The sequence below is a fragment of the Zosterops lateralis genome (genome assembly GCF_965231275.1).
Source record: "Zosterops lateralis genome assembly, chromosome: 1".
Taxonomy (NCBI): Eukaryota; Metazoa; Chordata; class Aves; order Passeriformes; family Zosteropidae; genus Zosterops; species Zosterops lateralis.
The window spans coordinates 133,200,197-133,215,649 of record NC_139762.1 but is presented as its reverse complement, the minus strand read 5'-3'; the positions used below and the strand labels follow the sequence as shown (position 1 = coordinate 133,215,649).

The following is a 15,453-nucleotide window of genomic DNA, read 5'->3' as shown; positions in this document are numbered from 1 at the left end:
AGTCGTGTCTTCCTAAATACTTTGAAAACAATTAAAAGAAAGTTAGTGCTGTCTGGTATTAATATTACGCGGGGGAAGGTACAATCTATATATTTCAATTCCCTAGAAATCATGACAGAAATGACATATGGTATACACACAAAACCCTTGCATGAAATGGGATCTAGAGAGTTTAGCAAACTGCATCTATATTTATACCATACTTTTCTGCTGTAACACTTTAGACTACATACAACCATGTGGCTTCCAGTGGCTACATCAAGACTACCTCAAGTACAGGCAACACAAATTCCTGGACTAGCTGCAAATTCCAAGCAACCACTCCTCACTTTCAGCTTAGAGCAACAGCTAATGGAGTGGCAAAGAACTTAGACAGAATATGGGGCATGGACAGGAAAAGGAGCATGTGTTGATATTTCAGAGGGCTGGTGAGTAGAAGAACAGGAGCATGGAGTAGGTCCCAACAATCACAGCCATCTGAGAGATTGGAATCTCCTTTACCTCTGCTCAGTTTTCCTGAGATTATAGATCTAATTCAAAATGATAGAAAGAAGCTACTACTCATATTAACTTCCATTAGAAATGTACCTAAAGCAAGGAAATAGGCACTACGATGATGCTTCTGCCACCCTCCTTGCTTATTTGGCATGCACAGATGCTGGAGAAATCTGTTCTATAAAATGTATGAAGTAATCTGGTCTTACGTCAAAGAAAGAGGATATATAAGGAAATTTGACAGTCTGGATCACAGGTTTTGTCTGATGTGCTCTCTGTGCTCTGCAAGGTGCAGCAGCTGCAGTCTACCTGCCACTCTGCATGGGCAGGACTGCAGAGCCCAGTGTTAAGGGTGTCAGAATGTGACCTAGTCACAATAAAAGTAGATCTTCAGCTTGCTTCAGCTCCATTTTACAAGGGAAAATTTAATTATCACAGGATATTGCAATCCTAAGAGGGACAGAATCTCTCCCACCATGCATCAGGGGTCATCTCCTCACCTGTCATATTCTGCCCTGGAAATGGAGGAAAATTAACACATTGTGTGCACTACCTAGAACTTTACAGGTTTTGATGTTAGGGCAACAGCAATTTAATTGTATAGAGGTAAAAAGAGGAGGAAGAAAAGGAAAAAGAACATGTGAAAGAGGAGGGGTAGCATGTGTTGTACTTGATCCCATCCCCTCAATGTGCTAACATATAGGCCCTTCATAATGTACAATAAAGGCTTTCTATTATGCTGCATCTATTACAACTATAATTAATATAACTTTATTTCTATAGCTTTATAGACTGAATATGTTTGGAACATCTATTGAAGTGGTCCTCTGGTTCAAGTGTACAGGGAAATAGATTAATTTTATAAATGGCATCCCTCTTCTGCTAGAACTTCCACCAGTACAAAAATTAAATACTGTGACTTTGTACTTGTATCCGCTTATATGGTCTTATAGTTATTATTCCCTAAACCTAACTATTGGAAAAGCATTTCAAGTTATACTTTTTATGCAGTACCAAAAACATAGCCAAAATTCAGTAGTTAAGCTAAGAACACCAACATACAAAGAATACTTTTGACATATTCAAAATTATATTAAAAGAAAAACAACTCAGTGAAAAAATACAGAAACAGAAATGAGACAAAGCAAATAATAAAAAACCCATAATTGCAATAACAGTCAGATACTCCCCTGAAAAGCAACATGAATAAAAAATGCTATAAAATAAAACACAGATAATATGGATAAGTTATATTAGTAAGTTATAACACACAATAGTTTACTGTAGTTGTTCATAATTTGTTCAATTAAGCATGTACTTGGGCAGAATAATTATTAATGTACAGAAGACTTCCTGTCTATGTGAGATGGTTTACTTTGTGGTCAATCCTATTAGTCAGCTCTAGACCAACACTGTAACCTCCACAAAGAAAACACACAGACCAATGCCAATTCAAAGGAAAATATGGAGAACTGAACAGATGGAGAAAGACATCCCTGAATACTACAGTGGCACTGCTACAGCTAAACCAGCCAAAACCATACTGAACATAAAGAAATAGATTCCAAAATACCGTTAATATATAAAAATCCCTTAAGGATCTGAATAACTCTATATTCAAGTATCCATTCAAATACTTTCATCTGAACTGTTGTATCTCCATTTCTGCCCACAACTCTTGTATTTCACTGCCTATATTTCACAGGAACCACAGCTGCACTAACAGCAACCCTTCAGGACTACATGCTACTGTTCAAAGGCACAGAAAATATGAGAAACTCTTCCAAAATCTTGCCTTTCATCTGTTCATCAGATCCATCATACCTGCTTGAATTCAGCCACCATGTCCCAGAATGTCATTGACCCACCTTTTTCACAAAGAACAACATCCTGTCCTCATTTATTACCAGGGTTCTCTAGTTATTCTCCTGTCTAGGCACTCCCCATAAAGAGCATATTCACAATTACATTCAGAATTTAGTATTTCCTTTCATTTCTACTTTACTCAGCTATTTGAATGAATATGTGATCCATCTACTCTTCTGTTAGAAAAGAGCTGATTAAGACATGGAAAACCAAAATACTAAAGCACATCCATTTTGTAGCATTCAAAATAAAATAATTTTTATAACTCAAGCAGATCTTTAAAATTCAGTTTTACCTTAATACTTCCCTTTGTAAAGGTTCAAGATTAGAAAATCTCATAGTCCATTCTAATTTTTCAAAACATCTCCAACTTCACAAACAGGATTTTTCACTAACTCTTCCAAAGTTTCAAAACTTCTAAAATTGTAGAATGATAAACTCAAATATTAAAAAGTGAGGGGAAAAAACTATTCATCATACTACTTTCAAGAACATAAATACCCAAATCTGATGTCACAAAATTTTAATTTTTAAAAACTATCTTAAAGTATTAGAAAGAAACTACATTGATTCTTTTGAAAACACTGTTCCTGTAGAATACTTCTAATAATTCTCATTAAGTCCTCTATTTCTAAAAATGCATATCAGCCTATATATTGCAATGTGCCCAGTTAGATCCCATGTTGCCACCTGTCTAGAGCATCTTCAGACACTATGACAGCCACCCTTGCTTGCAAAGAAAAAAGTTGTGTACTTGCCTCCCAAAGTGTTGACCCAACAGCATCAGGAGCTGGGCTGTGCCCTAACATGATTATCAGGAAATACACCTATTTCCAATGTTCCATTAGCTGGGCAGACAAGACAAGCATCCAAACTTTCAAACTGTCTAAAAATCTTGGATGTCTAAATTGTGACTTTAGAGAGTTACAGAGTAACTCTGACTTCAGTTTCACTCAGCTGGAGCTTTGTGTTATCAGATAGGTATCAGCTGCTCTCTCAGGGAAGCACAGGTAACAAGTAGTAGGGAGTATTGAATGTAATTGCAAACAGTACATAAGGTTATGTACATAAATACATAACCAAAAAAATAGGAAAGATTTTCTAATGTCTCTTAACATTATTTGGTTTCCTTAGATGGAAAGAAATTTTTTTGGAACACGCATTTATATATTGAAACTTTTGAAAAATAAATAAAAATCGGAATTATGCCTTCTTGAGTTTAAACATTGAATTTTATATGCTGTGATAAAAATACGGTAAAAATTCGTGTATAAAATAATAATTCGATGTATAATGAAACAAAGCTAAAGTAAAATTGTAAAATCCAGTAGAAGGGTAACCGTTCTCTCTCAGCCTGCTAATCTCAGTTGCAAAAGACAGGACGAAGATCATCAACTTAGACAAAAGACACTGGCCAACCCTGATAAGAATCACTTCCTCGCCAAGGCAAGGAGAAATTCCTTCCTGACGATGATGCCAATTTCATCAACCTTCTGGTGCCACAAGCGGAATGAAATCAACATAAGACGGACTTTTGGAATTGACATAAGAAAGGAGCCTTCCCAGAATGAGACAACTAGACTTGATGAGATCCAGGAGGGCCATCGAAAAGAAATCCGGACTATTCAACCCACCTTGGACACCTGAACTGCCTAAGGGCAGAAAATTCCTATAAAACGGTGGACTGAAAACTGCACTGGCGTGGACTAGGGCGTCTGGTACATCGGTGCGGACCTCTATCCACCCAGCGCGCGCTGACAATTTCCTATTATTGTGGTTTTTCTCTTTTTCAGGTGCTCGATATTCTGTTATTAATAAATTGTCATTTATTAACCTGAAATTTGCCTTTGCATTTATAACAGATTTGGTGCCGTGACTCGGATTCGGGGGAAGCTGCGGGGACCTGCGATCCAGGAGGGTACCCCCACCGATTTCGGTGGCCTGGTGAGTGAGGAGACCCCCGCGGCTCCACCCGAACCTCTGAACCAAATTTAGGAGCGAGAAAACCACAAAAATAGGACAGGGGAAAGAACGGATCTGGGGGCAAAGAGAGCTCGGGAAGGCAAAGGGCCTTCGGAAAAGCCGCGGCTTGCAATTGCTCGTAAAACGTCTAAGTGCACGAAGACATCCACGCAGGAAAAGGAGCTGTAAGTACTGCTGGTTGAGCGGGTGATCGGGCGAGTGTGTGAGACGTGATCTGATCACGAAGCGAGTGTGGACTTCAAGGTCGCATTTCCGTTTTTCCCGCGAGGGGAACGGTCGGCCGCGAAGGAAGCGATTTCGTGTGAAACTCTCTTGCATTGCTCGTCAAAACCGGGACGAGGGAAGTCTCGGGGACCGATCACGGAGTGGGCAAAAAGGGGAAGGGTACGTCCTGTTGAGCTCGGGAATTGGTAAACCCTTTTTGCCAGCGGACCAAGGTAAGGGTCCAAAGAAAATCTGAAAGGATTGAGAACCGATCAGGAACCCTCGGCACAGCTCGCTGGAGGGGGAGTGATCGAAAAAGCCCCATCCCCTGAGAAACAACCAAAGACACAACGCACAGGCAGAAAAGTCGACTTGCAGGGAATTTCGAAGATTTGGTAAGGAAATTCGCGAAACATGGGACAGAGAAAGAGTAAGCCCCAGAAAAAGACCTCAGAAAACCCCCCCTCTGGTAAGGGAAAGGGAACCATGAAAATCCCTCGAAATAGTTCCTTGGGGTGGATGTTGGAGCATTGGGGAGATTGTCCACAGAGGAAAGAGAAATCTAAGGAAAGAATGATTTACTATTGCATGGATGTGTGGGGTGGAGAGAAATTGGGAGATCACCTCACGTGGCCGGTAATGGGATCATTTGAAAGCTGGACATGTAGTAAGTTAAATCGCTATGTGAAAAACAAGAGCCCCTCGGACCCCGAGGAGAGGGAATACGCCCGGCTTTGGCTAAACACCCGAGCTGGTTTGTTCCCGATAAAACAGAAAGGGCGGCCCGGAACCGGGACCGAGCCCTGGGAGCCCCTAGATCACCTCCCACCTCCCTACATTGGGCTGAATTCCCCACCCTCTCCAGAGCAAGTGGTGCCCACAGCTCCCTCCGATCCTCCAAACCAGCTTTTGGGGGCACAGGTATCTCAGGTGGGGAGTCATGCCTCCCCTCCATTGTCCCCACTGGCAGCTCCCTCACTGCCACCCCCGCTCCTGCCTCTCCCGTCTGGCCTGGGTCCGTCGGCGGCGCCCCCGCCGATAGATGCCATGACCGCGGGAGCCCCCTCTGAGATCCCGTCTGCGCCAGCTTGGGGGCACTCTCGGTCACCTTTTCCGCCTCAACCAGGGTTGGTCCGAGCGGAGGAGAGACCCCCCTCTGCTGCACAGGCGGCAGTCCCGCCCCCGCAGTCCGGGAGAGGGAGACAACCCACTGCTACCAGTTCTCCCCCTGCTAGCAGAACCCGATTGAAAGCAAGGAGGATGAGTGATGAATGGGGAGAGAATGAGAATGTGGGACACAGTTTACTTCCATTAAGGGAAGTACCAACGGCCCCAGGGGTCATTGGATTTGTGAATGTGCCTCTCAACACGGGAGACGTAAGAGCGTTCAAAAAGGAAATGGGGTGATTGTTGGATGATCCTTTTGGTGTGGCGGACAGGTTGGATGAGTTCCTAGGGAGCAGCATTTATACATATGAGGACCTGATGGCAATCCTGAGGTCTTTATTCAACAGTGAGGAAAGAGAGATGATAAAACAGGCGGGTATCAGAGACTGGGACCGGAGGAACCCACAGGGGACACCTGGGGATCAAAAGTGGCCCAGCTCTAGCCCAAACTGGAATGCACAAACAGAGGACAGGAGAAGGAGCATGGTAGATCTAAGGAACATCATAATTCAGGGCATCCGGGAAGCTGTCCCAAGGGGTCAGAACATTAGCAAGGTTTTCAATGAATGTCAAGGGAAAGAGGAGTCCCCCTCTGAATGGATCGAGCGATTAAGGCGAAGTCTACAGATATATTCTGGGACGGACCCTAATTCCCCTGTGGGGGAAGTTCTGCTCAAAACTCAGTTTGTGGCAAAGTCATGGGAGGACATTCGGAGAAAATTGGAAAAGATAGAGGGTTGGCAGGACAAAAGCTTGCAGGAATTGTTGCGGGAAGCCCAGAAAATATACATGAGGAGGGAGGATGAAAAACAGAAAGTACAAGCTAAGGTTTTGGTAGCTGCGGTGAAGGAGGTCCAGAGACAGGAACAGGCTTCGGGGAAATATAAAACCTTACCCCGAAAGTCTCAAGGCCCCCGAAAAGCAGCCCCAGACACGAGAAGGGAACTGCCCGAGTGCTACTATTGCAAAAGGGTAGGACACCTTCGGAGGGACTGCAAAAAGAGAATGAAAGATGAAAAAGTATTTCAGGAAGATTAGGGGTGTCAGGGGCTCTTCACCTTGGGGACCAGGACATCTAACGAGCCCCTGGTAAAACTGAAAGTAGGTCCCCAGTGTCAAGAAATCGTTTTTCTGGTGGATACCAGGGCAGAAAGGAGCACTTTACAAAATCTACCAATAGGGTGCACGGTCGGTAAGGAGAAAGTTGTGGTGGTGGGTGCAAAAGGGGATCCCTTTAGAGTACCTGTGATAGAAAGCGTGGAGATTGAATCAGAAAACAAAGTCTGCCTAGGGAATTTGTTGTTGGTAGAGGAAGCTGATTACAACTTGCTAGGGAGAGATATGATCATCGCTCTTGGAATTAGCATAGTTGTAAGAAGTTCCGATCTTGTGGTGAAAATGTTTAAACTCACTGAGAAGGATGAGGCAGACATCAATCCAGAGGTATGGCACTCTAAAGGGGAGGTGGGGAAGCTAGAAATAGACCCTATTCATATTATAATCGAGAACCCCGAGGACCCTATACGGGTCAAACAGTATCCCATTCCCCTGGAAGGGAAAAAGGGATTGAAGCAGGTTATCGATGACCTCTTGAGGGGAGGAACAATAGAGCCATGCATGTCCCCCCATAACACCCCTATACTGGCTGTAAAGAAGGCAGATGGAAGCTATCGGTTAGTTCAGGATTTGAGGGCAGTGAATGCCCGAACCAGGACTAGGTTTCCGGTAGTGGCCAATCCGTATACTTTGTTGAATCGGCTCACGCCTGAGGATGTGTGGTATAGTGTGATTGACCTGAAGGATGCATTTTGGACTTGCCCTTTGGATGAGAAAAGCAGGGATTACTTTGCCTTTCAATGGGAGGACCCCGATACCAACAGAAAACAGCAGTTGAGATGGACGGTGCTTCCGCAAGGATTTGTAGAATCCCCTAATCTATTCGGGCAGGCCCTGGAGCACCTTTTGACTCAGTTTACCCCAAAGGCAGGGACGAAATTGTTGCAGTATGTGGATGATCTGCTAATAGCAGGATCTTCAGAGGAGCGGGTGAGGGAATGCACAGTGGAATTGTTAAACTTTATTGGAGCTAAGGGTCTGAAAGTTTCAAAATCCAAACTGCAGTTCACGGAGCCCGAAGTGAAGTACCTGGGGCATTGGCTGTCCCAAGGGAAAAAGAAATTGGACCCTGAGAGAGTCGCGGGAATTATAGCATTGCCCGTGCCAAAAACTAAAAGGCAAATACGCCAATTATTAGGGCTCCTGGGATACTGCAGGCAGTGGATTGAGGGTTTCAGTGAAAAGGTAAAATTTCTGTATGAAAGATTAAACACCGACAGGGTGAAGTGGACCGAACAGGATGAATTAGATTTTCAAAAATTAAAAGAGGTTCTCATGACAGCCCCAGTACTGACCCTTCCAGATGTGAACAAAGAATTCCAGTTGTTTGTAGATGTTAGTGGGCAAACTGCACAGGGAGTCCTGACTCAGGAATGGGCCAGCAAAAAGAAACCCATAGGATTTTTGTCAAAAATCCTGGATCCTGTGAGTCGAGGTTGGCCTACGTGTTTGCAGGCTATAGTTGCAGTGGCACTCCTGGTGGAAGAGGCGAGAAAGATTACCTTCGGAGCCTCTCTGGTAGTTTACACCCCTCACAATGTGAGAAACATTCTGCAACAAAAAAGCGGAAAAGTGGCTGACCGATTCCAGGCTTCTGAAATATGAAGCCATCCTAATCAGCTCCCCAGGATTGGAGTTGAAAACCACCTCGGCACAAAACCCCGCACAGTTCATGTTTGGAGACCTTTCTGAGGAACTGTTGCATGATTGTGCTGAGATTGTGGAACTTCAGACAAAAGTAAGATCAGATTTGGAGGATCAGGAATTGGAGGGGGGAGAGAAATGGTTTGTGGATGGGTCGGCAAGAGTAGTCGAGGGGAAAAGAAAATCAGGATACGCAGTGGTGGATGGCAGAACAGGAAGAGTGGTGGAATCGGGTCCCCTAAGACCCGAATGGTCGGCCCAGGCTTGTGAGCTTTATGCTCTCCTGAGAGCTCTCAAAGGGTTAAAGGGAAAGAAGGGGACCATATTCACTGATTCTCGGTATGCGTTTGGGGTGGTTCACACTTTTGGGAAAATTTGGGAAGAAAGGGGCTTGATAAACACAAAAGGGAAAGGTTTGGTCCACGGCGAAATGATTCGACAAATCTTGGAGGCAATCAGGGAACCAAAAGAGATTGCGGTAGTGCATGTGAAAGGGCATCAGATCGGATTGCAATTTCAGACGCGTGGGAATAACCTGGCTGACCAAGAGGCAAAAAGGGCAGCATTACTCACAGTAAGAATCCCCGAGGTGATTGGGGAGGAAAACTCCGGAATCCAAATATGTCCCTCTGAAAGGGACATTGAAGGATTTAAGGAGATGGGAGGGGCATTGGAGATGGGAAAATGGAAATTGCCGGATGGAAGGGAATTGGTCCCGAAAGGTGTGGCCAGAGGGATCCTGAGACGCCTGCACGAACAGACCCACTGGGGAACACGGGCATTGGCTGACCAGTTTCTGAAATTCTTTGGGTGCAAGGGGATCTTTGAGTTGGCAAAACAAGAGGTACAGGGGTGCGTGACTTGCCAGAAAGTGAATCGATCCAGATCCAGACAAGCGGCTTGGGGAGGTCGTCCTCTTTCATACCGGCCATTTGAAAGGATCCAGGTGGATTTCACTGAATTACCAAAGGTCGGGAGATATAGGTACTTATTGGTTATTGTGGACAAATTGACACATTGGGTAGAGGCGTACCCAAGGGCAAAAGCCACGGCTCAAACGGTTTCCAAAGTATTATTAGAGGAAATAGTCCCCAGGTACGGAATCGTGGATTGCATAGATTCAGATCAAGGGACTCATTTTACCTCGAAAATCATAAAACAATTAACCGAGGCCTTGGGAATCAGATGGCAATATCACACCCCCTGGCACCCTCAAAGTTCAGGGCAAGTAGAAAGAATGAATCAGACCTTAAAAACTCATGCAAACAGTTGGCAAAACTCATGCTGGAAACTAAGATGTGTTGGGTAAAATGCCTTCCCCTTGCTTTGTTGAACATAAGAACCATGCCTCATTCTGATACGGGACTGTCCCCCTTTGAAATGTTGTATGGGATGCCATACAAACACGGAATGCCTGTGGGACATCCCCGAGTCGAGGATGTGCAGTTACAACCTTATCTCATCACTGTGAACAAAAATTTACAGGAGCTCAGAAGGCGTGGACTCATCCCCCAAAGTGCCCCTCTCGGATTTGCGATTCATCAGATTCGGCCCGGAGATAAAGTGTTAATCAGGACTTGGAAAGAGATTCCTCTCGCCCCGCAGTGGGAAGGACCGTTCCTGGTACTACTCACGACTGACACCGCAGTTCGAACCACTGAGAAGGGTTGGACTCATTCCTCAAGGGTGAAAAAGATCGAGGACCCAAAAGCCTCGGACTGGAAGGTCACCACTCCTCCTGGAGAGCTCAAAATCAAACTCAGGCGTCAACCTAGATGACCGACCAGATAAGTTGTAATACCCCAGGTTGTGAGTGCTTTCCTTTCATTCACTTTGAATGCGTGTACTGTAAACAGGTTTGGGTCACCCATTGTTGGAGAGGGAGTCGACCCAAAGGTTTGTGCACTAACTGTCTAATCGAGGAGCAGGTTAACACAGACCGCCTCTTAGTACTTGCCACTCGGGCCGGACTTTTGGAATTAGATTCTCCTGAGTGGTATCAGATTTTCAAAAAGGGAATAAAGGGAAAATTGGACGCTAAAGCAGAACCCTTAGCAATTGAGTGCCGGAGGACCATCAAGGTACCTTGCCGAGGAGATACAATCAAATTATCCCGGTAGGCAACCTATAAGAGAAGGTTTGCCATCAGGACCACACGGGCCCCTGAAGCAAACCCTTGCTGTCGAGAAGATGGTTTACCCCGCCGTATGTTCCCATACGGGCGATGGGCAAGGCAGAGGGGTTTTTCGGTGGGGAATCCTGACGGTCCTGAGCCTAGCCGTGTGCTGGGCCAAGGGGGCCCTTCCAGGGGCGCTCCTGGGGGAGAATCCTCCCGCGAAGTGTGAATGGTGCTTAACAGCACCAGAAACCGGGCCGATAATGGATTGTCCTCTAAAAAGGCAGTTGGGTAATTGTTGGGCTAATGGCACTCGATTTCACCTTTGTGAATTGGAAGGAAGGGTCCGGTGCCAACGCCCAGGGGCAAGTCCTAAGGGCGGGCTGTTCAGGGATCCTGGTCACTCACTCGTTAGACGAAGGCGGGAACTCGAAACTCCTTACCCGGTACCAACATGTCAACAATGTAACAAAACTGTATGGATGGGAGGAAAAAGGCAATCTACCTTCCTTGCCTACTATAAGGTGAATCCCCTGTGCTACGACAAAGCAAAACTAAAAATATGTAATATGGGTGGAAAATTGTATTGGGAAGGGAGGAATCTCAAACATGAGGAAACGGGTTTCTTGGACTCAGAACCCATCATTTTCAAGTTATTGCCTCCGGGAGATAAGCGTGTGTGTTTGCAGTTTGACCAAGTTTTTTGTTTTTCAAGGGACGAGGAAGGGATGGACCCTGAAAGTAAAATGAAACAGGTAACATTGGAACTCAGGAAAAAGGAAGCTGAGGCCAGAAAGAGGAGAATTGAGCAGGAAAGGTTGAAATCGCTCAGTGAACAGTACGAGCAATTGGAAAGGCAATACGGGGATGGGGGATTTCCGGCCCCTAACCAAAACCTCTTTGTAGAACTAATGCAGGAGATAGCCACTGAATTGGGGCTGACGGATTGCTGGATTTGTGGGGGATTAAAGTCAGCCGAAAGGTGGCCCTGGAAAGGAGAAGGATTAGCCCCGGAACAACTTCTAAAATGGGAAAGCTCTAAAATGTCAAAAATAGTAAAGAGACCGGAGGGATGGATTTTGGAAAAAAGGATAGTGGGAACTATCTGCATCAGCCGGGAGGGGAAGGAGTTCACCGACCTGGTGGGTTATACTCCTTGCATAAATACCCTAACGGTGAATGACAAAACACGGGTCTGGCAACCTGAACCACCCTCCGGATATTGGAGCCAAATTCGAGAAAAAGATTGTGAGTGGTTTGAGACTATGGGACTTTGTTGGCACAAAAGTCCCGGGGCTAATCCATTTCAGGCACTAGCGGGACTGAGAGAGTACTGGGACGAGCCGGGTAGAACCAATATAGGCTGGAAAGCTCCAGATGGGATATATTGGATTTGTGGAAAGAAGGCCTATAGCGAACTTCCCCGGAAATGGAAGGGGTCCTGTACCCTAGGAATGATAAGACCCTTCTTTTTCACCTTACCCAGAGCCAAAAGCAGTTTGTTAGGAGCTCCTCTGTTCGAAACATTAAACCGACAGAGAAGGGAGATAAGACGGGTGCTACCCATAGCCGGAGGCAACCAGAAATGGGGGGAGGAGGAGTGGCCCGCTGAAAGAATCCTTGAGTATTATGGGCCAGCCACCTGGGCGAACGATGGCAGTTGGGGATATCGAACACCCATTTACCTCCTGAATAGGTTGATTCGGTTGCAAGCAGTGGTAGAAGTGGTTTCTAACCACACCTCAGAGGCCTTGGAACTCCTGGCAAAGCAGCATTCACAAATGAGGGCTTTTGTGTATCAAAATCGGCTTGCCCTGGACTACCTGCTAGCAGAGGAAGGAGGGGTCTGCGGCAGATTCAATGAATCAGAATGCTGCATCGAAATCGATGACTATGGGGAGACTATCAAAGGGTTAGCACAGGAAATCAAAAAGGTGGCACATGTGCCAGTCCAGAAGTGGAATTCAATTCTTCAGGCTTCATGGTGGGACCAGCTGTTCGGACAGGGGGAATGGTGGAAGAAGGTAATATTCTTTATAACGTGCTCCATTGCAGGCATTGTCTTCCTCCCGTGTCTGATCCCTTGTTTCATTCGACTGATACATTCAGTCGTCCAAGGGATGCAAATAGCATCCCTTCCCATGGATCCAGAGGCAGCACAAGGGAAAACTGTGTCCAAAATAATGAAACTTGAGGAAGAAAAAGGTAAAAGAAGGGCTGCAGAGGCCCTAAAGGAATTCGAAGAGGAGCGGAAGCTCCAACAAGGTGATGAATCCTCCCAGGAGGACTGGGAAGAATGTGACTTTTTAAACTAAAATTGAGGTCAATAAAGGGAGAAAAAGCGAATTTTTAATTTGATGAATTATTAGGTGGGGGACTGTGATAAAAATAGGGTAAAAATTCGTGTATAAAATAATAATTCGATGTATAATGAAACAAAGCTAAAGTAAAATTGTAAAATCCAGTAGAAGGGTAACCGTTCTCTCTCAGCCTGCTAATCTCAGTTGCAAAAGACAGGACGAAGATCATCAACTTAGACAAAAGACACTGGCCAACCCTGATAAGAATCACTTCCTCGCCAAGGCAAGGAGAAATTCCTTCCTGACGACGATGCCAATTTCATCAACCTTCTGGTGCCACAAGCGGAATGAAATCAACATAAGACAGACTCTTGGAATTGACATAAGAAAGGAGCCTTCCCGGAATGAGACAACTAGACTTGATGAGATCCGGGAGGGCCATCGAAAAGAAATCCGGACTATTCAACCCACCTTGGACACCTGAACTGCCTAAGGGCAGAAAATTCCTATAAAACGGTGGACTGAAAACTGCACTGGCGTGGACTAGGGCGTCTGGTACATCGGTGCGGACCTCTATCCACCCAGCGCGCGCTGACAATTTCCTATTATTGTGGTTTTTCTCTTTTTCAGGTGCTCGATATTCTGTTATTAATAAATTGTCATTTATTAACCTGAAATTTGCCTTTGCATTTATAACATATGCCATTCTGAGAAATAAAACCTTTGGATTTCTATTATTCACAATAAATTAGAATATACCTCAAAATTATCCAACACTACGATTATACACCTCAAACTTCAGTATCCTCTCAAACCACTAAATCAAAAGACTTACTAACTTCACTAAAAAATCCTAATCTTAAACTCATGATGATTTTGATCTGAAACTGAGAAAGTTTCAGATCAAAGAAATATGTGGTTCCTATTTGAACAATTATTCCATAGCGTACTGGTCATCTGAGCAGCAAACTCTGGATCTTGAATTTCCTGCCTTTTTGACAGCTTAATCTTTTATGAAGTTTAGATGAAAAGAAATTTCTTTCTTCCCTGTCTCCCCTACCAACAATTTTTACTGTCTTGTAAAAATAAGAGGGTTTTCCAAAACTTTGGTCTGTGTATTTTGACAGTTCCTGTTCCCTTGTCATTGTATTTTTACAAAGCACTCTGCATTCTACAGTCAAGATTTTTAGTTTTCCATTTACCCAAAGGATTGAATCTTTCAAAGTAGTTAAGTACAACAACTACAGAAAATAAAAGATCATACATTGTAAATGGTTGTTCTGATGAGCAAACAAATAATGTCTCATGCACTGAAAAATGGAGCCAACATGGCCATTGAAGAGACAAAAATATTCTCCATCTCCTCCATCAATACCATAAACCATTTCTGTGAGACCTAGAAACAGTCTGCTTGGATTTTATGCATATTTTTATGGTACACTCAACATATACAACTTGAAAGTAACATGAATATGACATTTCCAAACGTTTTTAACACCGGTTTTGCACTGCTTCAATTCCATTTGCCTTTCCTTTTCAATATGTCAGGCCACAACTGAGCACTTTTGAAAAAATCACACTTTGGAATTGTAAATAACATAAAAAGCTGCACAAAACCCAACTTCTTCAGTTTATTACAAAAAAGTACCCTTTAAAAGAAAACATTCACATAATGAACTTTCTTCTTGGTGAGAGTGAAGAATGAAACAGAGTTACACCAGTACAAAGAATACATGAGTAAAATATCAAAGGGAAATCTGGGGAAGTTATATATGGAAGTTAGTACATAAGAAATAAGCAATTGTAACATCCAAGCACACAGGTAATAAAATCTTCCAACTCTACATGTAACTGTGACAGTTGAAAAAATGTTTACACTCAACAGCACCAACATAACTGGAGGCCAAGATTAGACCTGTCTAAAAAATTTGACACTGCCAGTCTAGCTTAACCAGATACATGTATATACCAAATTCAACTCATAAAATTTCCAAAAGCTAATATAGAATGGAATATGATTATGAAATTCTGTTCCTGCCTAGACTGAGATGTATAACATTAAACAAAAAATGTAGTTAGTTTAACAAGAAATTTCTGTTAGAGGTAGCTAGCACTACAATAAGAGTTGTATATGCTGAAAAAAAGCACAACATTAATATCAATGAAATGTTTACATACTGAAAGTTGTCCAGACAAGAACTGTGGAACATCCCTTAACATGCCAGGACTCATAGGAGAAGTCACTGAAATAGAAGGTCGGTCCATTTTTTGAGATTCAAATGAACTAGAACCTGTAATTATAAACAAAAATATTGTATAAATAGTAGCAGTTATGCATATATTTCAACATTATTTAAACAGAAATTGTAGAAATATGACCAAACATACAGTAAAGTTGTGATAAATACCACTTTTTTAACCTTATTTAAAATTACCAAATAATGATACTCAATCTTTTGGTGATCAGATGCAATCAAGAGCTTTTATTTATAGCATGGAAAACAGATTATTCAGATATTTCTGACTGTAATTATGTCAGTAAGTTGAAGGCCCAAAAATAAA

General features: G+C 43.6%; 1 protein-coding gene across 3 annotated transcripts in view; it reads right to left on the bottom strand.

Annotated features, from left to right (window-relative positions):
- The window catches only part of RIMS2 (regulating synaptic membrane exocytosis 2), a gene marked incomplete at its 5' end in the record, with an annotated part of 477,503 nt that overhangs the window by 200,365 nt on the left and 261,685 nt on the right, over nucleotides 1-15,453 (bottom strand). For all 3 annotated transcript variants that reach the window (XM_083865898.1, XM_083865900.1, XM_083865899.1), the window contains one exon: nucleotides 15,070-15,182. In XM_083865898.1, coding sequence (XP_083722024.1) covers nucleotides 15,070-15,182 — 113 coding nt within the window. The remainder of the gene's footprint in view (nucleotides 1-15,069; nucleotides 15,183-15,453) is intronic.